The sequence below is a fragment of the Cetorhinus maximus genome, chromosome 19, assembly GCF_964194155.1.
Source record: "Cetorhinus maximus chromosome 19, sCetMax3.hap1.1, whole genome shotgun sequence".
Taxonomy (NCBI): domain Eukaryota; kingdom Metazoa; phylum Chordata; class Chondrichthyes; order Lamniformes; family Cetorhinidae; genus Cetorhinus; species Cetorhinus maximus.
Genome location: NC_135897.1, coordinates 69,346,246 through 69,373,394, shown reverse-complemented (window position 1 = coordinate 69,373,394; position 27,149 = coordinate 69,346,246). Strand labels below are relative to the sequence as shown.

Below are 27,149 nucleotides of genomic sequence, written 5' to 3'. Positions count from 1 at the left end.
CAAGCTGATTTAGACAAGTTGAGTGGGTGGACAAATACATGGCTGATGCAATATAACATGGATAAGTGTGAAGTTATCCACTTCAGTAGGAAAAACAGAATGGCAGAGTATTATTTAAATGGTGATAGATTGCAAAATGTTGATGTACAAAGGTACCTGGGTGTCCTTGCACACCAGTTACTGAAAGCAAGCATGCAGTTGCAGCAAGCAGTTAGGAAGGCAAATGGTATGTTGGCCTTCATTACAAGAGGATTTGAGTACAGGGGCAAGGATGTCTTACCGCAGCTGTACAGGGCCTTGGTGAGACCACACCTGGTGTATTGTATGCAGTTTTGGTCTCCTTTCTTCAGAAAGGATATACTTACCATAGAGGGAGTGTAGTGAAAGTTCACCAGAATGACTCCTGGGATGGCAGGGTTGTTGTATGAGGAGAGATTGGGTCGACTAGGCCTGTATTTACTGGAGTTTAGAAGAATGAAAGGGGATTTCATTGAAACATATAAAATTCTGACAGGGATGGACAGACTGGATGCAGGGGTGATGTTCCCCCAGGCTGAGTGATCTGGAACAAGGGGTCAGAGTCTCAGGATATGGGGTAGGCCATTTAGAACTGAGGTAGGGAGAAATGTCTTCACTCTGGGGGTGATGAACCTGTGGAATTCTCTATCACAGAATGCTCTGGAGGCCCAATCACTGACTATATTTAAGGAGAAAATAGATTTCCAGACACTAAAGGCTTCAAGGGTATGGGGGAAAAGAGCAGGAATATGGCATTGAGATAGAGGATCAGCCATGATCATATTGAATGGCGGAGCAGGCTCGAGGGGCCAAATGGCTCCTATTTTTTACGTTTCTATGTTTACAGATGTGTAAACATCGAACACTTTGCTCCTCACTGAGGTTTGTAGTGTAAAGGGTGAATATTAAATATGTAAACAGGCAATCTACATCATCAGTGATGGAAGATCACATGGCAACAAAGTATGCTGAGAGATAGTTCTATGTACAGCCTCATGCTAAGTCTTGCCTCCAGCAGTCTCAATCAATCCTGGCTAAGGACAACCTCACCTAAGATCCACAATGATGTTAACATGGTGACAACGGAAAAGACAGCAGAAAAGGCACCAAGTAAAGAGCCCAGTGACTCGAAAAAGTGGAAAGAAAAATGACTGCGGGAAAAGGACAGTTGGGAAAAATGCAAACAGAACTTGGAGAGGCTAGAGTGAGGGAAAGCCACGGAAAAAAATCTTACCATTACCAGGCTGCTTCAACCACATGGGAGGCCCAGATCAAGCCAAGAGGTGGCGTTGTAGGTTTACCAGTTATAGAACCGCATCAGGGCTAGCAGTGATGATGAGCAAGGAACAGGTTAGTATCCTTCTCTATGCCATAGGAAGTAATGCATATGATGTAATGGTCAGACAGGGCATAAATGAAGTGGTGGCGACATACAACGATGCATATCTCAGCCTTAGAAGGCATACCATTATAGAAAGGGCAATGTTCAATAGAGATACTTAAAGACCAGGACAGAGCATAGATTCCTTCACTAACGATTTATATCGATTAGCTGAGAATTGCAAATGTGAAGCCCTGAAAGATGAATTAATTCAGGATCGCGTTGTTGTAGGAGTCTTAAAGGAGACTTTATCAGATTTTCTGCAGTGAAGGGGAGGTTTAATACTAGCGAAGGCTGTAACGTTAATAAGGCAGGCAAAGAGAGAAAGCAAAATTAGGTATTTATTCGAGGTGACAAAGTGGTCTCATGGCAAAAACAGCTGTCGCGGTGCAGTTCATAGACCACAGAAGTAGCAGTGCACCTATTCAAAAACAGAGAAAGAGTGAAGAGGGCTCGGTAGCTGCCTTATTTAGTGTTCTCACTGTGGCGGGAAAAAGCTACACCAGCGCGAAGAATGCCCCACCAGAAATGCGGCGTGTCATTCCCGAAGAGGAGAGGACACTTTTTGTCCATTGATCATAATGTTTGCTCTGCAATAGTTCCTATTAGATCATGTAATTTCTCCCAAGAATGGCACTTCATTGTCTTTTTCATCTTCAATTGCTTGAATATTACATGTTTTTGTAGGTTTCTCCTTTGATTTCTGTGTTAGGAGCTTTTTTGCTGCGGCATACCTATCACATCACATTACATTGAGACCAGATGCAAAACCAGCGAACTTATTCACCCTAAGGAAAGTTTCACACCCACTTTTACAGAAGGTGAAACAAGAAATTGAGTCAATGCTGCATCAGGGAGTTATCTCACCTGTAACCTAACCTACAAGTTTCCATTACTGAAACCAAATGGCTCAATATGATTCTGTGTCACCTCACACAGTAAACAAAGCAGTAGAAAGGGAGATCCACCAAATGACCTGTGGATGACAGTGTGGCAAAGCTAGCAAAAAGCACATTTTTTTTTTACAAAAGTGGATGCAAAAAGTGGTTTCTAGCAATTACCTTTGGACAAGGAATCCAAACTACTGACTACATTCATCACACCGTTTGGGAGGTATTGCTTGAATCAGCTACCCTTTGGAAATACATCGGCACCAGAGATTTTTCAGAGGACAATGACAGGCATTTTAGAAGGATTAGAAGGGATCATCTGCCACATGGATGACATCCTGATCCATGGGTTCACTATACCAGAGCATGATGCAAGGGTGAGAGCAGTGTTGGAACGCTTGCAAGAAGCAAGTGTGACTCTCAACGATAAATGTGAGCTCTCACAACCAGCCATTAACTTACTGGGACACATTGTTCATGCATCAGGCATCAGGGCTGTTACCCAAAAGATCAAGGCAATCAAAGATTTTCCACCACCTCGCAATGTTATGGAGCTTCAGCACTTCATTGGGATGGTCAATCAAGTAGGGAAGTTCCTAACTAAATCTGCACATGTAAACAAATCACTGTGAAAAACGCTTAGACAAGACCAAGCATGGTGTTGGGAAGAACATCAACAACTTTCATGCCAAAAGATAAAGAAGATGCTCATTTCACAAGACATATTGGCTCACTATGATCTGGAACTGTCCATAATAGTTGCAGCAGACGTATCAGAGACTGGACTAGGAGCAGTACTCTTTCAAATCCAGAAAGGAAATGCAGACCAGTATACTATGCATCTCGATTATTAACGGAAACAGGACAAAGATACGCATAATTGAAAAAGAGACATTAGCAGCCACATGGGCCTGTGAGAAATTTGCCAACTACGTCTAATGCTTAAAGTTTACCATTGAGACAGATCACAAACCATTGGTTACCTTATTAAATACTAAAGAATTAGCAAAGATGCAGCCAAGAGTCCAGAAATTTCGGCTGAGATACATGAGATTCAATGCCACAACCAACTTTGTCCAAGGAAAACAACAAACAACAGCAGCCGCATTGTCAAGCATTCCTACTGAAAAGCCTGAACAAGAGGACATAAATTTCATTGAAGGTGTAGAGTCCTATACCTCATTAACCACAACATTTCTACCAGCAACAACATAGAGGCTAGATGAAATTTGAAAGGTACAAAAAGCAGATGAAGTGCTAAAATTCAGGAATACTGCATAAGTGGATGGCCAGAATACATTCCAAACAATTTCATCCTGAAGCAATACTTCGAGCAATGAAGACATCTCAGTCTCATGGATTTCTTGCTGATTTATGATGAGGGATTGGTCATACCAAAAATCCTCAGACTCAAGATCTTTCAGAGGGTACAACGGACAAACAGGCATTACAAAGTCTTGTGCTAGAGCATAGAATTCTGTTTGGTGCCCAGGAATCTCAAAATCATCAGAGGAAATGATTTTGAGCTACATCACCTGTGCAATCCATTGCCAGAACCAAAGGTAATCACCGATCATATCCATGTTTCCGTCCAGACCGTGGGAGTGTCTCTGAGTGGGTCTTTTCAAGCTCAAGGGGAAGACATTCCTCATAGTTGTTGACTATTACTCCAGATGGATTGAGGTTAAACGTCTTCATGGTCCAATCTAGGAGGCAGTCATTAAATAACTAAAATAAATTTTTACCACATATGGCATTCTAGGTCTAGTCACTTCAGACAATGGCCCATAGTTTATAAATGAATGTTTAAAAAGTTCACAGAAGGCTATAGATTTGTCCACACGGCTAGTTCACCCAGATACCTACAAGTTAATGGAAAGGCCAAAAGAGGAGTAAGAACAGTAAAGACTTTGTTGAAGAAAAATGACGATATTAACTTGGCACTATTGAGTTACCATTCCACACCGCTTCAGAATGGTTTGGCTCTGTCAGAACGTCTAGTGGGAAGACGACTTTGAACTCAACTTCCTGTTCTTCCACACATGCTTATGGCATGTTTTAAAGCAATAGACATAGAGAGAGTAAGGGAGTAGGAGGATGAGTATTGCGCAAATCAAACCAGAAACTACAATCAACACTACTGAGCACATGATTTACCAGAACTCCAGCCAGGTGAATCTGTCTGGATTCGTGACCAGAATCAGGAAGGCCAACTTCTGGAAAAACACTATCCGCAATCTTACCTTGTAGAGACTGAAAATGGAATAATGAAAAGAAACAGAAGCACACTTGTATGATCAAAATGGACAGGAATATGATGTGGACTGGTTGTTCATCCATTAAAATCAAATGGCAGAAGGCAGCAGTATCGTCATCAGAATGAGTTAAGTATTTTTGGAAAGCAATCGCAGTGGGGGAAGGAAAGAAGAATCCTGGGCTAAGGTTTCCTTGTGGGGCCTAGAAGGCAGCAACTCTGCTCCTTTTGACACACTCGAAAACAAAAAAAAATTATTAAAACTTACCTTGTTTCTTCTAGCCCTGGCTGCTATGCCGGTAAATTTTACCTGTTGGATAAGCTACCGTTGCTCACTCAACATACAAGAGCCACGTAAGGAGATGCATTTATATCCAAAATTGCTGATTTATGGATTTCACAGAAAATAGGCCCCTAAATTTATGGAGTTCAGTCATCAAACATTGGCAAAAATGTCCCAATCTTATGTATTAAAACACCACCCATAATTTAACTTATTCAGTTATTGTAAACCAATGAGCTTCCTTATAGCCAAGATGAAACAGGTGAATGTGCATTTCCTCCACCACAAGAGATAAAACACTGCACCTCCAACTGTCATTTGTGATTAGACTTACTGCTCAGATTTGACAGTTGTTTTTAGGAATGCATGGAGTAAACAGACAATAGTAATTCAAAACATACACTAATAAAGCACCAGGATTTCCTATATTTAAGTCAGAAAGAGAAGTTGAAATAAATGTTTATATTGAAGTTTGGTGTGGATTTTTATACTTACAAAAGACCTGCTTTGTAATTCAAGAGATTCTGAATCAGATAAATTGAAATTTGGCAAATAATGACTGGTTTAAAAGAATACGTCACTTAAGACGTTAAAGTAGGAGCACACTGCTCATATTGTTGCCTTGAGAAACAGATCTTCTTTGAATGGGCATCGATACTTAAGATATTCACTGAATAATGTTCATGACAGACAAACAATGCTCAAACTGAAGATATTTTTTGTCTGCCTCTACTTATTTATATATTGTTTGCTTTGGGCATGTTATTTTTCTGCAAATTACCTTGTTTTACCATAGTTGATCACCAATTTGTGATTTAAAAAAGACAAGGCCAAGATGAAAAGATAGGCCCAAAGGTTTTTTTTTCCCAAGGAGAAATATTAAATCTTAACATTCTAATAATTCCAATAAATCCTTCTAAACTGCCACACATGCAAGTTGGGTTATCAACAAGTGAGTATGAGCTACATTCAAAATTTATTTTAAAATGCATTCCTTGATCCATTGATCTTCTCTACCTGTGCTGGTTTAAGGCTGAGATCCCACGGGTGAAAAATCTTTTCCAACACACTGCGTCACCAAGTTTCTCACTATCTTTTATTGATCTGTTGAAGCTGGATTTGAATCTCAGGGGAGAAATTGCAGGAAGCTAATATAATTTACGATTTTCGTTTTACATAAACTGTAAATATATTTTGCTGCAACAATTAAATACATCTTCCATCTTTTTCAATATACTGTTAGAAACAGTTCCAGATAATGTTACATCTATTTACTGGGGAGGGCGCAAAAAGAGAAGGTAAACATTTAAAAGCGGTAACTGTTCTCCCCAGGAAAGACTCAATTCGTAGAGTTTAGAAAATAAATGAGATTCTTGAGGTGAAATCTCATGCAGAGAGTGGGGATGTGCACAGAATATTAATGTGACTACACTGACAGATAACATGCTGCCTAATTATCACATCCCCAACAAAGCGAATAGTAGATGAAATGCTCACTCCCTGCAGGGGCTTGCCGACATCATCCCTTCAAGTACGTTGTGTAGATGCTTTTATCTGCAAATGCCACTGGGAGACCCTGACAGACACTGTTTGAGATTGTCTGATATTATTCGGAATATAAAGGGAGTGAGACTTGGCTTGGATGAGAACTGAGAATCAATGCATCAAGCCACATGACAATCAAAATGATTTGACACAATGCATTCACACTGATAAAAACAAGCCAGAGAAAAACAATTACAGATCCATTCTTAAACACTAAAGTTTTGTCTTCCTATATGTCTGGGCTCATTAAGGTGAGGCGTGACAGTTCTGGAAATTGAAGAATTTTTCACTCAACAGGCAGTTACAGCATGAAGACATTCTAACTGAGATGTAGGGAGGGAACAATTTTTTTTTGGCTAATGTTTTTTTCCTCCTCTCTCCTAAAGGCACTTACTGTTGCTGAGCTAGTACATTTTGGTACTTGACCCTAATGACCATTTTTCATGTGCAAGCCTGGACAGTGAGGAATACCAAGCTATGTGACCATACAAGGCACCACATCTCAGTGAGCCCAAGTGGCTAAGTTGGTTGAGCTCTTACTTCTAAGCTGGAAGGCCCTGGGTTCAAGTCCCACTCCAGAACTTGTAGACCATGGAAGAGGCATTTATGTGGCTCAAATCAGGCTATTAATAAACCTGCAAAATCCTTTTAACACTCCACATCATTCTCCAAGGGAGAAGTGAACATTAAGATACAGGCAACAACCACACCTCAGTTTGATTATGTCTTTGCAATAACTCCACATATACACATTTTCCAGCAGAGTTCAATGAATGGCAATCAGGACTGAAATCCCTGGATGATTATTCTTTATCTTAGCATGGGAATGCTCAGTCCAACTGTAGCAGCTTATCACTGTTCACGGCTGAAATCAGTTAATAGCATTGACACTGAATCAAATGTGGAACCTTGCTGGCTATATGACTACAAAGCAGTAGTCAGTTTAACCTCGGTGGTGAGAAAGCTTTTAGAAATGATAATCCGGGGCAAAAATAAGTGTACAAGTGTGAATTAATTCAGGAAAGTCAGTTTGGATTTGTAAAAGGCAAATCCTGTTGAAATAATCTAATTGAGATTTTTGATGAGGCAACAAAGAGGGTTGATGAAGCTAATGTGGTTGATGTGGTGTATATGAGCTTCTGAAAGGCGTTTGATAAAGTGCCACATAATAGGTTTGCCAGCAAAACTAAGGCCCATGTAATAAAAGGGACAGTGGCAGTATGGATGCAAAGTTGGCTGAGTGACAGGAAACAGAAGTCTTCCCCAGGGGTTGGTACTGGAACCATTGCTTTTCCTGATACATATTGGAGCGGATTTTCACTACAACAAAGTCTCTCCATTGTGGCAAAAATCCCGGAAATTATGGCTGAAATTTCTAAGTCTCGCCCCCAAACCCATCATTTCCCATCTTCGCCGGGGCAGGATTGGAGACGCGCCAGGCTTCACACATGCGCAATTCGCAGAGGCAGCTGGCCATTTAACTCATGGGAATTTTTAAGAACAAGAGTGTGGAATCTGGAGTGTGCAGATTAGATCAGAAAAGAGGAAGTCTGGACTTGGTGGATTCTTATGGATAGCCTGGGTATCCCTCTGGAGAGGTAAGGCACCCCTTATTTAGGGCTTCAGGACACCTTTGGGAGAGGTAAGGTGCCCTTTGGGAGAGGGAGTCACTCTTTGGGAGCGTTAAAGCACTCTTTGGGATTGTTAAAAATTAACATGATTACACACTTTTTTACGCACAAACTCAGTGGGAACTGTCAAGCTGTAAAAGAGGTATTCAGGAACTGTCCAGCTGCCCAGATGTCAAATCTGTCAAAGCTATCCAGGAAGTGTCACACCTCTCAAGTCTGTCAAAGCTATCCAGGAAGTGTCACACCTGTCAAGTCTGTCAAAGCTATCCAGGAGGTGTCAAACCTGTCAAAACTATCCAGGAAGTGTCAAACCTGTCAAAGAACTGTCCAAGAATACTAGGTGAGTTGGCATGGAGGAGGTAAGGGCAAAGGATGATGGGGGAGCAAGCTGACATGGGGGCATGGGAACACTGGGGATGGGTAGCAAGGCATTAAATTGCATAGGGGTTTGGGGGCCATGAGGGTGGGTGGGGGGCATAGGTTGGCATGGGTTGGGCATAGGGAGTATGTGGAGGGGGGGGGGATGAAGGGTGAGGTCTGGAGGAATTTGTTTTGTTTCAATATTATTTATTTAAAAACAGTGCTGAGGCACATAGACAGGTCTTGCACTATGTGCCCGCCATCTTGCGGATTCGTTCCAGGGTCGCCTGCCCCGAGTCCTGTTTCAGCTCACACTCCTGGCCCTAACCCCTACCTGACTGAAAATCCCTTCCCTGCGAGGAGCCATTTTTAAAGGTAGGGTTCGCCAAGCCAGGAAATCACCCGACTCTGCTCTCCTGGCCTAGGGTCAAAAATCTAGGCCATTGACTTGGACATACAGGGTACAATTTCAAAATTTGTAGATGACTCAAAATTTGGAAGTATCGTGAACTGTGAGGTGGATAGACATTAAAAGGACATAGTTAGGCTGGTGGAATTGCTGGACATGTGGCAGACGAGTTTTAATACAGAGAAGTATGATTCTAAATGCAATGTGATACATGTTGGGAGGAATAATGAGGAAAGATAATACAAAATAAAGGGTACAATTTTAAAGGGCACAGGAAGAGAGAGACCGGGGGGTAAATGTGCAAAGATTGTTGAAGGCGACAGGGCAGGTTGACAAAGTGGATAAAAAGGTATACTCAATCCTGGGCTTTATAAATATGTACCTTGAGTCCAAAACCTTTATAAAATACTGGCTTGGCCTCAACTGGAATGTTGTGTCCAATTCTGTAACCACTTTAGGAAGGATGTGAGAGGTGCAGAATAGATTTATGAGAATGATTCCAGAAGCTAGGAACATCAGCTGCATAGATAAATTGGAGAAACTAGGTTTGCTCTCCTTAGAGAAGGTTAAAAAGGACTTAATAGAGGTGTTCAAAATCATAAGGGGTCTCGACAGAGTAGATAAGGACAAACTGCTCCCACTGGTGGAAGAGTCAAGAACTAGAGGACACAGATTTAAGGTGTTCTGCAAAAGAACCAAAGGCATCATGGGGAATATCTTTTTTACACAGTGATAACGTATGATCTGGAATGCACTGCCTGGAAGGGTGATGGTGACATATCAACTGTGGCTTTCAAAGGGAATTGGATAAGCACCTGAAGGGAAAAAAATTGCAGGGTTACAGGGAAAGGGTGGGAGATTGAGAGTAGCTATATTGCTCTTTTAGGGGAGCCAGTCCAGGTTAAATAGGCCAAATGGCAGCTTGCTGTGCTGCAACCATTCTTTGATTCTATGACAAAGTACAGAAGTGGGTGCTGAATTTACCAAGTAAGCTATAGGTGAAATTTTTCTTCTTAAAAAAATCTTAATATATTCATCAATAAAGAACAAGCTTTACAATTTCAATAGGCAAATGTTTAATTGAATATTTAAAAAAGAATAAGTTTTAATAACAGAACAAAAGTTCTAATTTCCTGGCAACTAAAGCTGTTAGCAACCAATGAAACCTACAACCAGAGGTGGGAAACTTCAGTTTCTAGCTACTGACAATCAGCAAACCTAACAAGAAAATAAAGTGCAGAATGAAAAAAAAGATCATTTGGCCCATGTAGGTACCCATTTTAGCAGACAGTGATGTGGCATTAAAAATATTGTATCTTGAGGGCATGAATAGCATGGCTGACAATTCCCATGAATTAAAACACAGTGGAATTCTCTCTGGCCACAAATCTTAGCCAGTTCTACTTCATTGATAATATTCCTGTGGTTTAAACACAATCAAAACCACAGTGCTCTATGAAGTAACTGGTTCATCTGTGCCTAACTTATGCATAACTGTCAAATCCTTTCCAATCAGTCCACTCTTGAAGAGTATATACTGTGAATCATCTTTGATTAGAATCTATTTTACATTTCTACTGCTCCGTAGCTTAGGGTTTTTTAAATTTCCAATTTTGGTTGCATCCAATAGAACAAGATTAAAATAAATTCCACAAAAGGACAAGAAATAAATTGCGGGCAAAGCAGCGCCTCTTCTCTTAAACAGAAAATGAAAAATTGGAACCAGCTGCAAAATACAAAGTAAAATACCTTGGGCACGGGAGTGGAGGAAGCGAAATCCCAAAGAACCACATTTTCAGTTTACAGTAGGTTTTGAGTGTTCAGCTTTTAACCTGCTGAAGTGTAGAACACATGTGCTGATCTATGGCTTTTGACAAACTTTTTAAGAAATGAATAGATTTCTAACTCATTATGAATTTGACACATGAGTTTGGCAGCAATATAGGAGGATGAGGCAGAACAGATGAAATTTGTCTTGTATTTGAACCTAAAAACAAATCCTATTCTTACATAATATTTTTTGCAAACATACTATCAACATTAAGTGTAACCAGTACTTATATTGCATATTTTCTGAAAATTGAAGACATAACATGAAGATTAAATTCCATATCCTAATGTCATCATCATGGCATGTGTGGAGTGTGAGCCTACACCTTATAGTATAAATGACGACCGGTGAAAAGTTTGGCTCTGAAGTTTTGATTGATGTTCAAAAACATCTATATCTTAAGCACAATGAAATAGAATTCCAAGAGGATTTTGCCTGATATCTTGCAGTAACATTGGAAGAGGATCAGTGAATTGCCCAGAGAAAAGGCACAAATGGTTTTTATGATGTTTCTTTCAGATTTCTGCCAATCTTCTACCAGAAGAATACCTGTGGAAATTCTACCTCAAGGTATCATAGTGACTAAAATAGACCTGCAACTACAGTTTGTTTTATTTTAATTAAGACTTTTATGATACTTCTTTAAGAATATTTCAGCTTTAACAAGAACCAATCTTCAGTGAGCCCCGTGATATCTGTGGAATTCTACCTTTTCTTTTTGTAAAGCTCCCAAGGAAAAATGAAAATAAGCAAATATCATTTGGGAATGGCTCAACATTTGAAGTCGTCTTTTCAATATCTTGATTCTTACCTCTTTCAAAACTTGGTCTATATTTTCTTTGGTTTCCTGTGATACGTTCCAAGGATCCGTTTCATCTACCATCATTGCATCAAGTGTACCTTTCTCCAGTACAACATCAAAACTTTCATTTTCAAACTCGAGTGCCTTGGCATCCATAATCTTCCATTCCATACCTGAGCAGGAAGCATATTTGGAAGCCATTTTTTCAATGCAGGTTGCTGAGAAATCAATGTTTGTGATCGATCTGTAACCGCTCATGAACATATCATAACTCATTGAGCTATTTCCACATCCTAGAAACAAGAGAAAAGAAGCGCTTTCAGGATATTTATTGAAATTATGTCAACTGTTATGTCCATCTTTTTGAGGAGTCAATTGTCTAATGTCTTTGCCCTGGAATAACAGAAAAGCCATGGTTCCCTGAAGATGTTAGCATTTTGGGAGTTCCTTATAAGTGGCACATTTTCACCTGAATAATGACATGGCGGTAATCACAAATGAACATGGATTTGGTCAATGGCACTCCACTTACCAGGAATGACACTTACATTTTTGACTTATTTCACTCTTTTTCACTTTCAATTATTTTTTGCTTCCATATTTCAAATTACTCTGAAAGATGAGGACTCACTCTCCTAGTATTTACACTTTCCACTGATACCCAGGTAAGTTCCATACTTGTCCAGGATAACAAATCGAAAACTCTTTAATAGATTAAAAGCAAAATACAGCAGAAGCTGGAAATAAAAAACAGAAAGTGCTGAAAATGCTCAGCAGGTCTGGCATCATCTGTGTAGAGTAACACAGAGTTAATGTTTCGAGTTGAATATGATTCGGAATTCCAGATAAGAGTCATTTTTGACTCAAAACTCAGCTTCTCTCCCCACCTTTAATAGATTACTTCAACTAAGATTTTATGCTATGTCTCCATGGGATCCACCTTCTCTTCAAAATAACCCTACTTTAGACCTTGTTCTAGGCTTGAATCACCACATACATTTATTAAACAGCATCTGAACAAGTGACTGGTAGCAGCAATGTGACATAATTTTACAGCAGTGTTTATATGGATTTTCAAAATGCATTTGATACAGTGCCACACAACAGACTTGTGAGCAAAATTCTAGGTCATAGAATAAAAGGGAAAGTAGGCACTTGGATAAGAAATTGGCTGAGTGACAGGAAACAGCGAGTAGTAAGACCATAAGTAGGAGCAGAAGTAGGCCATTCGGCTCATCGAGTCTGCTCCGCCATTCAATGAGATCATGACTGATCTGATAATTCTCAACTCCACTTTCCTGCCTTTTCCCCATAACCCTTGATTCCTTTACTGATTAAAAATCTGTCTATCTCAGCCTTGAATATACTTAATGACCCAGTTTCTACCCCTCTGCGGTAAAGAATTCCACAGATTAACTGAGAGAAGAAATTCCTCCTTAACTCTGTTTTAAATGGGCACCCACTTACTCTGAGATAATGTCCTCTGGTCCTAGACTTTCCCACAAGGGGAAACAACCTCTCAGCATCTACCCTGTCAAGCCACTTTTTTGCCCACTCACCTAATCTGTCTATATCCCTCTGTAGACTCCTTGTGTCATCCTCACCATTTGCCTTCCCACCTATTTTTGTATCATCCGCAAGTTTGGCGATAGTACATTCGCTTCCCTCATCTAAGTCATGAATGTATATTGTAAATAATTGTGGTTCCAGCACTGATCCCTGTGGCACGCCACTAGTTACAAATGCCCCCCTTATCCCAACTCTTTCTTCCTTTAGTTAGTCAATCCTCAATCCATGCTAGTATACTACCCCAACAGTGGTAAATGGTTGTTTTACAGATTGGAGGAAGGTGTGTAGTGGAGTTCCTCAGGGGTCAATGTTGGGACCCTGATATATATTAACGACCTAGACTGTGGTGTGCAGGGTATGATTTCAACATTTGCAGATGATATGAAGATTGGAAACACTGTCAGCTGAGATGGGGACAGTCTTGAACTTCAAAAGAATATAGACATGTTGGTGGATTGGGCACACAAGTGGCAGATGAAGTTCAATGCAGAGAAGTGCGTGGTGCTTTGTTTTGGCAGGAAAGATATGGTGGGACAGTATAAAATAAAGGGAAAGCCTCTAAAGGAGGTGCAGGAATAGAGGGACCTCGGTGTATACGTACATGGGTCATTGAAGATGGCAAGACATGTTGAGGGAGCAGTTAATAAAACAGACAGTATCTTAGGCTTTATTAATAGGGGCATTGAGTACAAGAGTAAGGAGGTCATGCTGAATTTGTATAAGACACTAGTTAGGCCTCATCTGGGGTACTGCTTTCAGTTCTGGGTGTCATACTTGAGAAAGGGTTCAAAGGCGTTGGAGAGAGTACTGAGGATATTTACAAGAATGATTCCTGAGATGAAGAACTGTAGCTATGAGGATCGACTGGAGAGGTTGGGACTGTTTTCCTTGGAGAAAAAGCTGAGAGGAGATTTGATTGAGGTATTCAAGATCCTGAGGAGTATGGACAGTAAGTAAATAGTGAAAAACTGTTCCCACTCAAGAGAACATCAAGAATTAGAAGGCACAGATTCAAAATAATTGGCAAAAGGAGTAAACGTGATATAAGGAAAAAAGTTTTCAACCAGAGGGTGGTTGGAATCTGGAACAAGTCTCCTGAAGGGTCATGGAGGCAAGTTTGATCGAGGTATTCAAAAGGAAATTGGATTGCTAACCTGAAAAGAGAGAACATGTAAGGTTACGGGGTTAAGGCAGGGGAATGAGACTAGGTGGAATGCTCTTTCAGATAGCCAGTGCAGACTCAATGGGCTGAATGACCTCCTTCTGCACTGTAAAGATACTGTGATACTGTGAAGCGTAGCTGACTCATCTTGTAATAGAAAATAATGAATAATTCACAACTCCTAAGCCCAGCTAAATTTTAATTAAGCTTTATGGATAGTTATTTTTTTCATTGCTCAACAACTACAAAAGTATCTGGTTACTTAGCAATCTTCAGGAGTTTCAGGCAAATTTACTTCAAAGATGATGGATAGCCTCTTTTTCAGAAGTCCATTATAGACTTGCTGTTATTAAAAGGGCAGCCAGTTAAATTCCTCCAAAACTGCAACAGGAACCAAATATAATTTAAATAATTGTCTGCTTAATGCAAAAAGCTGTCAATCAGACACATATCTGAACAAATCACAGCATGCTTGTCTTTGAAATGAATGGCTCATGTCAGCAGGTTTGTTAACCAAGCTTTTCATTGATTACAGAGTTAGGTCACAGATCAGCCACAATCTCATTGAATGGCAGAACAGACTCGAAGAAACAAATGGCCTACTCCTATTCCTATTTCCAAGGCCAAGTTTTTTTTTTCAAAAGTGCTTTACAATTCCTTATAATTTACGGGCACAGGAGCAAAGTGGTAAGGTTACTGGACAAGGAAACCTCCGGCTGATTACCAATACAACCTCCCTCAACTAACAAATCAGTGCTCCTCCATGTTGAACATCATTTGGAAGAAGTATTGACAGAAACAAGACACAGGGTGCACTCTGGGTAGGGGACCTAAATGCCCATCACCAAGAGTGGATCGGTAGCACCATTACTGACCAAGCTGGCTGAATGCTGAAAGACATATCTGCCAGACTGAGCATGCAGCAGGTGGTGAAAGAACCAACAAGAGGGAAAACCTGCCTGACCTCGGCTTCACCAATCTACCAGAATCATCTGTCCATGACAGTATTGGTAGGAATGACCACCGCATAATCCTTGTGGAGACCATGTCCTGTCTTCACACTGAGGACACCCTCGATCATGTTGTCTGGCATGACCATTGTGCTAAATGAGATAGATTCAGAGCAATTTAGATGCAGTATAATGTGGATAAGTGTGAAGAGATGCAGTATAATGTGGACAAGTGTGAAGTTATCCACTTCAGTAGTAAAAACAGAATGGCAGAGTATTATTTAAATGGTGATAGATTGGGAAATGTTGATGTACAAACGGACCCGGGTGACCTTTTACAACAATCACTGAAAGAAAGCATGCAGCAAGCAGTTGAGAAGGCAAATGCTATGTTGGCCTTCATTGCAAGAGGACTTGAGTGCACGAGCAACGGTGTCTTCCTGAAGCTATACAGGGCCTTGGTGAGACCACACCTGGAGTATTGTGTGCAGTTTTGGTCTCCTTACCTAAGAAAGAATATACTTGCCATAGAGGGAGTGCAGCTAAGGTTCACCAGACTGATTCCTGATATGGCAGGATTGTCGTATGAGGAGAGATTGGGCCCGAGGCCTGTACTCACTGGAGATTAGAAGAATGAGTGAAGATCTCATTGAAACATGTAAAATTCTGACAGGGATGGACAGACTGGATGCAGGGATGATATTTCCTCTGGCTGGGTGGTCGAGAACAAGAGGTCACAGTCTCAGGATACGGGGTAGACCGTTTAGGACTGAGATAAGGAGAAACTTCTTCACTCAGAGGGTGGTGAACCTATGGAATTCTTTACCACAAAAGGCTATGGTGGCCAAGTCACTGAATATATTTAAGAAGGAAATACGTAGATTTCTGGGCTGTTAAGGCATCAATGGGTATGGAGAGAGCGTGGGAGTACGGCATTGAGATAGAGGATCAGCCATGATCATATTGAATGGCAGTGCAGGCTCGAAGGGCTGAATGACCTACTCCTGTTCCTATTTTCTATGTTTCTATGTATAAGGTCGGGCAGCTCAAAAGCGTGCATCCAAGAGAGACTGGGGCCATCAATAGCAGCAGGACTGTATTCAACCACAATCTGCAGCCTCATGTTCCAGCATATGCCTCACACTACCATTACAATCAAACCAGGGGGCCAATCCTGGTTCAATGATCAGTGTAGGAGAGCATGCAGGAAGTAGTACAAGGCATACTTAAAAGTGAGATGATAACCTGGTGATGCTACAAGACAGGACTACATGCATGCTAGACAGTGGAAGCAGCATGCAATAGACAAAGCAATGCGATCTTACAACCAACAGCCCTGCTGCCCTGCCACTTCCCGTCATGAATGGTGGTGGGCAATTAAACAACTGGCTCCACAAATATCCCCATCCTCAATGATGGTGGAGCCCAGCACATCAGTGCAAGAGACAAGGCTGAAGAATTTGCAGCCACCTTCAGCCAGAAAAGCTGAGTGGATGATCCATCTCAGCCTCCTCTTGAGGTCCTGAGCATCATAAACACCAGCCTTCAGCAAATTCGATTCAATCTACTTGACATAAAGAAGTGACTGAAGGCACTCGATACAGCAAAATCTATCGGTCCTGACAACATCCCGGCTGGAGTAGTGAAGACCTGTGTTCCAGAGTTAGCTGCACCTGTAGCCAAGCTGCTCCAGTATAGCTACAATATTGGGACCTACCCAACAATGTGGAAAATTGCCCAAATGTGTCCTGTCCACAAAAAGCAGGATAAATCCAATCCAGCCAATTACTGTCTCATCAGTCTACTCTCAATCATAAGCAAAGTCCTCGACTGTTCTATTAGTAGCATTAACTCAGCAATAACCTGCTCATCAATATTCAGTATGGGATCTGCCAGAGACACTCGGCTCCAGACTTCATTACGACCTTTGTCCAAACATGGACAAAAGAACTGAATTCTGGATGTAATGTGAGAGAGACTGCCTCAACAGCAAGGCAGCGTTTGATGAGTGGGGTATCAAGATGCCCCAGCTATATAGAAGTCAAAGGGAATCAGGGGGAAAACCACTCCACTGGTTGGAGTCATACATAACACAAAGGAAGAAGACATAATTGACCTTCCATCCAACATAAGGTCAGAAGTGGAGATGTTTGAATGATAACTACAATGTTCAATGCCATTCACAACTCATCAGATGAAGCAGTCTGTATCCGCAATCAGAAAGACCTGGACAAGATGCAGCTTTACACTGATAAGTGGCAACTATCATTCATGCCCCACAAGTTCAGGCAATGACCATCTCCAAAAAGAGAGAACCTAACCATCCCTCCTTGGCAATCAATAGCATTACCATCACTGAATCCCTCGCCATCAACATCCTGGGAGGGTTTCCATTGACCAAAAATTGAACTGGACCAGCTGTAAATATTGTGGCTACAAAAGCAGGTCAGAGGCTGGGAATTCTGCAAAGTATAACTTACTTTCTGTCTTCTCAAAGCCTTTCATCATCTACAAGACACAGGTCAGGAGTGTGAAGGAATATCCTCCACTTGCCTGTATGAGTGCACCTCCAACAACAGTCATGGAGCTCAGCACCATTCAGGACAAAGCAACACGCTTGATCTGCACCTCAAACATTCAATCCCCCCACCACCGCACAGTGTGTACCATCTACAATATGCACTGCAGCAACTCGCGAAGAATCCTTCAACTGCAACTTCCAAACCCACGACCTCTGCCACACAGAAGGACAGGGGCAGCAAATACATGGGAATATCACCAACTACAAATTCCCCTCCAAGATACATACCAACCTGACTTGGAACTATATCGCCGCTCCTTCACTGAATCAAAATCCTGGAACTCCTTCCCTACACCACATGGACTGCACCGGTTCTAGAAAGCAGTTCACGGCCGCCTTCTCAAGGGCAATTAGGAATGGGCAATAAATGCTGATCTTGCCAGCAATGCTCATATCCCATGAACAAATAAAAAAAACTTTCTTTGTTCATACATTTTCTTAAATATCTTTCCTCATGTGTTTCCAATGGATTACTCTTATTTGTTTCCAGCGTCCCTGCCACATATTAAGGCTAATGTTATGCTCACAGCACCAACAACAGGTGCAATCTCTTTGAAATTTTGCAATTGTACAATGCTTAAATATATAGCAGATGTTTGCCCACTACTTTAGAGAACTTTGCACGAAAATAAAAGCAAAATACTGCAAATATTGGAAATCTGAAATAAAAACAGAAAATGCTGGAAAAACTCAGCAGGTCTGACAGCATCTGTGGAGAGAGAAACAGAGTTTTCTCCAAAGATGCTTGCAGACTTGCTGAGTATTTCCAGCATTTTCTTTTTTTATGTTATGTATTATAATAGAGAATTTTGCTTTGTTTCTCTCTTCCCAGAACAATTTCTCCTTCTTTATTTACAATGTTCATTTATACATCTATATTCCCTATCACCAACTACGTACTTGCACTACTTGCTTAAGATACAAATGTTTATTTGTGTCACCCTTGTCCCCAAAACAGTTTTTTCTTAGTTATTTTGATGCCTATAAAGAGAGTTTATCACCCAATTACTTTTCACAGTCCATATTTCATTCATAGTTTGTGCAGCACGACAATATGAGGTTTTTTCCACCATCATTGATTCTCAAATAAGCAAGGCTCTAAACTGCTGATAATTTGGTTGTGGTCTGACTCTGACTGCACTGCTGTTTAAATATCCCCTTTGGTCCTGATGCAAACTTCAGCCCCCAACTGTGACCAAAAGAAAACCCCATTCCAATCAACGATTAACTGAGAATCTTTATTTAATGTCTTAAATTGTATAAGACATTGAACAAAATAATTTTTTTTCCCAATTAGGATTAGCACTGTTATAAGATTTCTGCCTGGACATCATGATTGATCTTTGGTTTACTCTGTGAATGGCCCTTGTTGTTTTGTGGCACAATTCCCAATTTGTACCTTTAAATCTGAGTGCTGCAGGTTTGAATGCACATGATAAAATACTGGCCTGGTCACTGACCACAAAATTTGGTAAGATTATCTGAAGCACTATTACACCTACACCTCCCTTTACTTGACAAATCCCTCTTCTACTCCAAGCTATTCTATAGGGAAAGACAAACTCAATCTCTAGTTCTTAATTATAAACTACCTCCTCCCATCCCTTCCTCATCCATTCTTATCTCCAACATCAAAGGAAAGGGGCTCATTGATTTTTCATCTTGCAGATTAAGACTATTCAGTCAACAGCTTGAGACCTCTTCTCTTTGTCTCCTGTCTCAGATCCCAACCCTACTCCATCAGCACCAATCTCCCCAAAATCTGTGACACAACCTAATGGCACAGTTGCTTCTCCAATTTCTTTAAAGCCTTCATCAAGCTAATTGTGAGAGTCATAACCAACTGCTGAATTATTGATTCTGCCCCTTCCAAAATTGAGCTTCTCATCACAATTAAATCTCCTCAGCACAATGCTGTTTGATATTATCATCACACTCTAACCCTTCAAAAAATACCATAGTCAAAAATTTCATCCTTGATATCAACAAATCCTCAATTACAGCTTTCTTACAAACCACTAAGGTTCTGTAAAATTTCATCACCACAAGCTCCATATCCATCCCTACATCACTTCTTTTCCCAAACGCTTCAATCCAGTTTCTACTCTGTCCATAGTACCAACACTACCCTAGTCATAGTCATCAAAAAAAATTATTTGTGACTTCAAACATGGTGTGCTTTTTCTTTGTCCTCTCAAGATCATAAAAAAACAAATAAGTGATTTGTTATTCTTTGTAGATTGTTACACAATATGACATCTGGAGTATAACAGATGCTCTCAAAACTTTTGAATAAATACAATATTATTTTTGGTGTCCTATTTTACCAAAGGAACAGATCCCTTAATTAATTGTATGTAATACGTTAACGATGCAGCCTGGAGAAATCCTGCTGTGAGATGCATGAAGTGTGAATGGCATGAAGTGCATAACTTTAAACTTTTTTCAGCTATCTAAGTGATATATTTTATATCAGAAACAATATGCAGCAATTAATAGCTTGGAGAAATCATGGAGATTTCAAATACTGAACATCCAGGCTAACTTTCAACATGTTCGTGTTTTCTATCCTATGCTGGTAGTTCTAATAGAACTGCAGCACTGCACAAATGTATTGATGACATTGAGTGCAGGAGCTGCAATTGTACTGCACTCAAAAATGAAGCTTGTAGCAATCTTAAAGCAGTTCCTGAGATGTAACTAAGTGAATTGTGATATAGTTTTGGGGATAGGTTGGCACCAAGTAATATACAAATGGGGCATTAACACAGAAGTTGTTTTTTAACAAATTGAAACATAAGCATCAACCTTACATTATAAACTAATTTTCTGAATGAAACAGGCATTATGAGGTTTATTTTTAAAACTGCAAAGATTCTCCTTTAAGTCCTTGAGAAGATTAACAGAAAGAAACAGTGGGCAGTATGTGATAATAAGATGTAATTATTTCATGGTTACGTGTGTATTTTACTGTCCACAGAACTGTTATTTTGTGCATCTGTACAGCAAAAAGGAAATTTCACAAGTGAAGCAACACTTGCCAGTCAGCAACTTAATTTTCCCAAGTATATGTGAAGACACAATAGCTGTGCTGGAGCGTTCTATCAAGAGACATGCTAGGGGAAAACAGATTATCGCACCAGCAACAGTGACCCTAAGGCATTCTCCTGCCCTAATTTTTAATTATATTTTCTCTTCACTCTTCAGGTGCATTTTCACCATACCTATTCATCAACTGACATGTGTGTGTGAGTGTGCGTGTGTGTGTGTGTGTGTGTGTGGTGGGGGCGGGGGCGGGGAAGGTTTGTCAGGGGTGATGAAGCAGGAGATAGTGCCCTTAGATAAAAGCAAAATACTGCGGATGCTGGAAATCTGAAATAAAAACAGAAAATGCTGGAAAAACTCAGCAGGTTCGACAGCATCTGTGGAGAAAGAAACAGAGTTAACGTTTTGAGTCTGTATGACCCTTCTTCAGAGCTTAGATCTCTGGCAACTTGACTATGTAGAAATAAAATCATAAAATTTACTGTACATGAGCAGGCTATTTGGTCATCATGTCTTTGCCAGCTGATAAAGCTGTCCAGCATGATCCCACTTTCCAGCTCTTCTTCAATAACCTCATAGATTATGGCACTTCAAGGCTTATGCAAGTACTTTTTAAATACAATGAGGCTTTCTACCTCTACCACCCTTTCAAACAGCAATTTCCAAACCTCCATGCTCTGGGTGAAAAATGCTTCTCAATTCCCCTCTAGTCCTTCCTCCAATTACTTTAAATCTGTGCCCCTGGTTATTGAATGCTCTGCTAAGGGAAATAGGTCCCTTCCTATATCCTCATAATTTTATACACCTCAATTAAGTCTCCCCTCAGCCTCCTCTCTTCCAAAGGAAGCAACCCCAGCCCAGGGAGCTTAAATTAGATTGGCAGGGGGATGGAAACCTGAAAGGGGGCTCAGATTTGAGGGAAGCAAAACTAGTAAAAGGAAGTCGAAAAATTGAAAGCAAAAATAGAAGGCAGGCAAAGCATAGGCAATCGTCAAATACGATCAGAATAGAGAATAATGTTAAAAAAAAGCAGAATTAAAGGCACTCTATCTGAATGCGTGTAGCATTCGCAAAAGGTTGATGATTTATTTGAATGCACAAATTGAGGTAAATGGGTATGATATAATTGCTATTATGGAAACATGGTTACAGAGTGACCAAGATTTGGAACAGAATATCCAAAGACATTCAGCATTTAGGAGGGATAGGCAAGAAGTTGGGGTAGCATTCTTGATATGGGATGAGATTAGTACATTAGTAAGAAAGGATCGTAGATTGAAGCATCAAGATGTAGAATCATTTTGGGTGGAGCTAAGAAACAGCAGGGGCAGCAAACATTGGAGGTAGTTGTTTATAGGCCACCAAACTATAGTGCTAATGTTGGGCACGTTATAAATCAGGAAATTAAAGATGCATGTTAAGTGGGTAATACAATAAATAATGGACGACTTCAATTTACGCATAGACTGCGTGAACCAAATCAGCACTAATGCTGTGGAGGAGGAATTCCTGGGCCAGAATTTTACACTCCCTCACCAGCGGGTTTTTAGGCGGGGAGCGTGAGATTGAAGGGATGGGATTCTCTCCAGGTTCCCACCCACCCCAACCACGCAGCAATTTTACGCTGGGGCGGGCCTCGGATGGGAAGCCTGCTCTTGCCCCAATGGAGGCCATTAAGTGGCCACTAATGGCCGTTTCCTGCCCAGCCTCAATTTTTAGACTGGTGAGAGGTTTGACTTTGTGTGGGGGAGGCCCGAAAATCAACGGACTTGGATCTCGGGCAGGAAGGGTAGGTGGGAGGGGGGAGGCAGCCTCCATCAGAAAACTCCTTTGGAAGTCGGCGCCTCCCCCTTAAGGTCCAGTGGCCTCAAGACCTCCCTCCCCACCGTCTCCCCCTCCAAGACCCCAATCGCCTCCTTCCCTACCCTCCCCCGCACTGAGACCCCTTGAACTTACCTTGGCCTCTGATGCCTCTTACCCTGGCCTCTCAGGCATCCTCATACAATTCCTCTTCAGTCCACTGCAGCTCTTGACGCTGCAGGGACTGGAGAGCTGCCCGCCCATCAGGTTGGCTGGCAGCTCTCCAAAGTGGGACTTCCTCCCAAATGAGAGGCAGAAGTTCTGCCTGCAGCTACTTAAGGCTCATTCGAGCAGATGTGGCTGCGGGGCACTGGGAGTCAGCAGTGATGTGTTCCTCGCTGGCTCTTCAGATGGTGGGAAGCAAGGCCATGCCATCCAAAAAATTCAGGCCCTGGAGTGTGTACAAGATGGGTTTCTGGAGCAATACGTTGAGGAGCCAACTAGGGATCAGGCTATTTTGGATTTAGTGTTTTGTAATGAGAAAGGGTATAGAAGCCTTTGGGAAATACTGACCATAACATGATAGAATTTCGCATCAAGTTTGAATGCGATACAGTTCATTCTGAAATTCTGACGGTCTTAAATTTGAAGGAAGGAAATTATGAAGTATGAGAGGCAACTTGGCTATGGAGTGGATTGGGAAAGTACACTAAAAGATTTGATGGTAGACAGGCAATGGCTATTATTTAAAGAAATACTACATGGCCTACAACAGATATACATTCCTCTAAAGCACAAACACCCATATGGAAGATAAATCAACTGTGGATAATGAAAGAAATTAAAGATTGCACTGGATCAAAGGAAGTGGCTTATAAGGGTACCAGAAAAAGTAGTAAGCCAGAGGATTAGGAGAAATTTAGGACCCAGCAAAGGAGGACCAAGAAACTGATTAAGAAAGGGAAAAGAGAATGTTAATGCAAACTAGTACAGAACATAGAGGCGGACTGTAAAAGCTTTAGGTATGTGAAAAGGAAAAGATTAGCTAGGATAAATGTGCGTCCATTACAGATGGGGACAGCAGGATTCATAATGGAGAACAGGGAAATGGCGGAGAAACTAAGCAGTTACTTTGCATCTGTCTTCACAAAAGAAGATACAGAAAATCTCCCAGAAATAATAGGTCACCAAAGACTTGTGAAACTGAGGAATTAAAAGAAATTAGTATTAGTAAAGAGGTAGTACTTGAAAAGTTTACTGGATTGAAGGTTAATAAATCTCCTGGACCAGATGAGCTTCATCCCAGAGTGTTGAAGGAGGTGGCTAGAGAGATAGTGATGCATTGGTGGTTATCTTTCAAAATTCTACAGATCTTGGAAAGGCTCCTGGAAAGGATGGGAAAGTAGCAAATGTAACCCCACTATTTAAGAAGGGAGGGAGAGGAAGAATGGAGAACAATAGACCTGATGTTAGTTTGACGTCAGTAGTAGGGAAAATGTTCGAATCCATTCTAAAGGATGTTATTATGATCCCAGCTGATGTTATTACTGGACAAGTCAGATCCCAGAATGGAACCTAGCTTGATAGGCCATTATTTTTTTTTAAACTGTGGAGGGTACTTACTGACACAGATTCACAGGAGTCTGCTGTTGATTTTTTAACGAAAAGATAAAACATTTATTAATCAAGAAACATTAGCCATATTACACTAGGCAACAAAAAGGTTGGAAAGATTTCAACACAGACACCAAGGAACAACTGATTCAAACTCACACCATCCCTTTTATCCCAGCAATACCCTTCCAGACCCAACATTCCAGTGAAGAGGTACCACTATTTCCACACCAAGGGTAGAGTTAGTTCAGTTGCAAAGAGGTCTCTTTTCCAGTAAACTTCTGAGTATTCACTAGAAGTCCTTCCACAATTGGTATGTCCCTTGAGATATTCAGAAAACACACTCTAAATTCACTATTACTTTAACTTTAGAGCTATACATATGAGTTCCTTAACAGTGTGGCATCATTTTCAATGAGAGAGGGTCTTAGACCATTTCTGTCTTCACTCTGTGGCATACTCATACCAACTAAAACTTATAAACTGCTTTTCTAGTCTCTCCGTGGGTCTCTCTCTGATCCTGTTGCTAGGCAACAGCAAATTTTTTCTACTTTTTTTTGTTTTAACTTCCCTAAACTACTAACCCCTTGGTAACCCATCTCTTCACTTTATGAGTGGTAAAACCTCATTAAAAATGCATGTACACAAATAGACCCCCAGACCCCTGGCTCCATCTCACAAAACTCTAAACTGAAACCAAACCCAGGATTCACCTTTCTTAACACACCAATAAAAAAGAATATAAGTTAAATTTAAAGCTATATCTTGTACTTAACACCCACAAAAACAAATATAACTTAGTTAAAACTATCTCTCGTTTCTAAAATTGTGATAACCGGACATTTAGGCCAGAATTTTTAGCTCAGCAGGCAGGCGCGCACCTGACCTGACCAAGTGTGAAATGACGCGCGATGACGTCTGCCGAGCGTGCCGAAGTTAACACGCAGTCGCATGATAGTTCAGTCAGCAGGTGCGCACTGGAGCCAGCATCGTGCCCGTTGGCAATTAAAAGGCCTATTAAGGCCATTAAGTTATCAATTGACATTCATTTTTCACTGCCCGTTCAACCAAACGGTTGGCGGGCGGGGGAAAATATTTTGGAAACCTCATCCACAAGCGCGATGGGGTTTCCAAAAGCAAATGCAAATAAAATAAAAACTTTATTTTTTAATTGAAAACATGTCCCTGCTCGTGTGGCAAAGTCACATGAGAGGACATATTTTATTACATTTTTCTGCTTTTTATTATCTTTTGAAATCTCTTAATCTCCCTGAGGCAGCTCCATGCCTCAGGGGATTATTCAGCGCTCTCTAGCACGCAAGCGCGAAATGTGCACAAGGCCTGCTTGTCCTCCTCCCCCCACCTGCACAGGCAGCGCTCTGCGCTGCCACTTGCATATCATGCCGGGCTGGCCTTAATTGGCCCACCAGCGTGAAATCGCAGTGCGCTGTCAATCGTGGGCGGCAGTCGGCTTCCTGACCTAACCACCCGCCCCACCAAGGGCAAAATTCTGCCCTTAGAAAAGAATGGTAAAATTGGGCGGATTTATGAAAGGGGAATCATGTTTGACAAACTTGTTGGAGATCTTTGGGGATATTACTTGCAGCATTGATAAAGGCGAACCAGTGGATGTAGTGTATTTGGATTTTCAGAAGGCTTTTGTTAAGGTTCCACACAGGGGGTCAATAATTAAAATTAGAGAGCATGGGATTAGGGGAAATATACTCGTATGGATTGAGTATTGGTTAACAGACTGAAAGCAGAGAGTAGGAATAAATGGATCTTTCCCAGGATGGCAAACTGTTACTTGTGGAGTACCACAAGGATCAATGCTAGGTCCACAGTTGTTCACAATCTATATAAATTTTTTGGATGTGTATTGTGATATTTCCAAATGAGCTGATGACACCAAACTGGGTATGGACGTAAATTGTGAGGAGAATGCAAGGAGGCTTCAAGAGGGTTTGGACAGGCTAAGTGAATGGGTTAGAACTTGGCAGATGGAACCTAATAAGTCTGAAGTTATTCACTTTGGCAGAAAAAAACAGAAAGGAAAAATATTTCTTAAATGGTGAGAGGTTGGACAGTGCGGGTGTCCAACGGGACCTGGGTGTCCTTTTTCACGAGACACTAAAAGTTATCATGCAGGTGCAGCGAGCAATTAGGTAGGCAAATGGTATGTTGGTCTGCATCGCAAGGAGATTTGAGAACAGGAGTAAAGATGTCTTGCTTTAGTTGTATGAAGCCTTGGTGTAGTATGGAGTAGTATGTACAGTTTTGGTTCCTTTATCCAAGGATAAATATACTTGCCATGGAGACAGTGCAACGGAGGTTCACCAGATTAATTCCTGGGATGGCGGGATTGTCTTATGAGGAGAGATTGAAGTGACTGGGTCTGTATTCCCTACAGTTTCAAAGGGTGAGGGGTGACCTTATTGAAGCTTTAAAAAATTCTTACAGGTCGTGACAGGGTGGATGTAGATACGATGTTTCCCCTGGCTGGTGAGTCTAAAACCAGGGGACATAATCTCAGGATAAGGGTTAGGCCGTTTAACACTGAGATGAGAAGGAATTTCTTGACTCAGCGGGTGGTGAACCTTTGGAATTCTCTACCCCACAGGGCTGTGGAGGCTCAATCATTGAGATTGTTCAAGACAGAAATCGATAGGAGACTAATAACATCAAGGGATATGGAGATAGTGCAGGAAAGTGGCACTGAGGTAGATACGGGAAAATAGCATTGGATCAGCCATGATCTAATTGAATGGCAGAGCAGGCTCAACGGGTTGAATGGCCTCCTCCTGTTCCTATGCTTCTATTCTGGTCACATCCTTCCTGTAACGTGGTGTTGCAGTATTCTAGCTGTGGCTTATCTAATGTTTTATACAGTTCTAGCATAACCTCCTTGCTCTTACATTCTAAGCTTCAGTGAATAAAGTATCCCGTATGCCTTCTTAACTTGTTTTGTTGTGCTACTTACACAGATCTGTGGACATGTACCTCAAGGTCCCTCTGCTCCTCTGC

General features: G+C 41.1%; 1 protein-coding gene across 2 annotated transcripts in view; it reads right to left on the bottom strand.

Moving 5' to 3' along the window:
- ece2a (endothelin converting enzyme 2a) overlaps positions 1-27,149 on the bottom strand; it is a 314,403-nt gene that overhangs the window by 180,069 nt on the left and 107,185 nt on the right. For both annotated transcript variants that reach the window (XM_078564057.1, XM_078564056.1), the window contains exon 2: positions 11,414-11,697. In XM_078564057.1, coding sequence (XP_078420183.1) covers positions 11,414-11,697 — 284 coding nt within the window. The remainder of the gene's footprint in view (positions 1-11,413; positions 11,698-27,149) is intronic.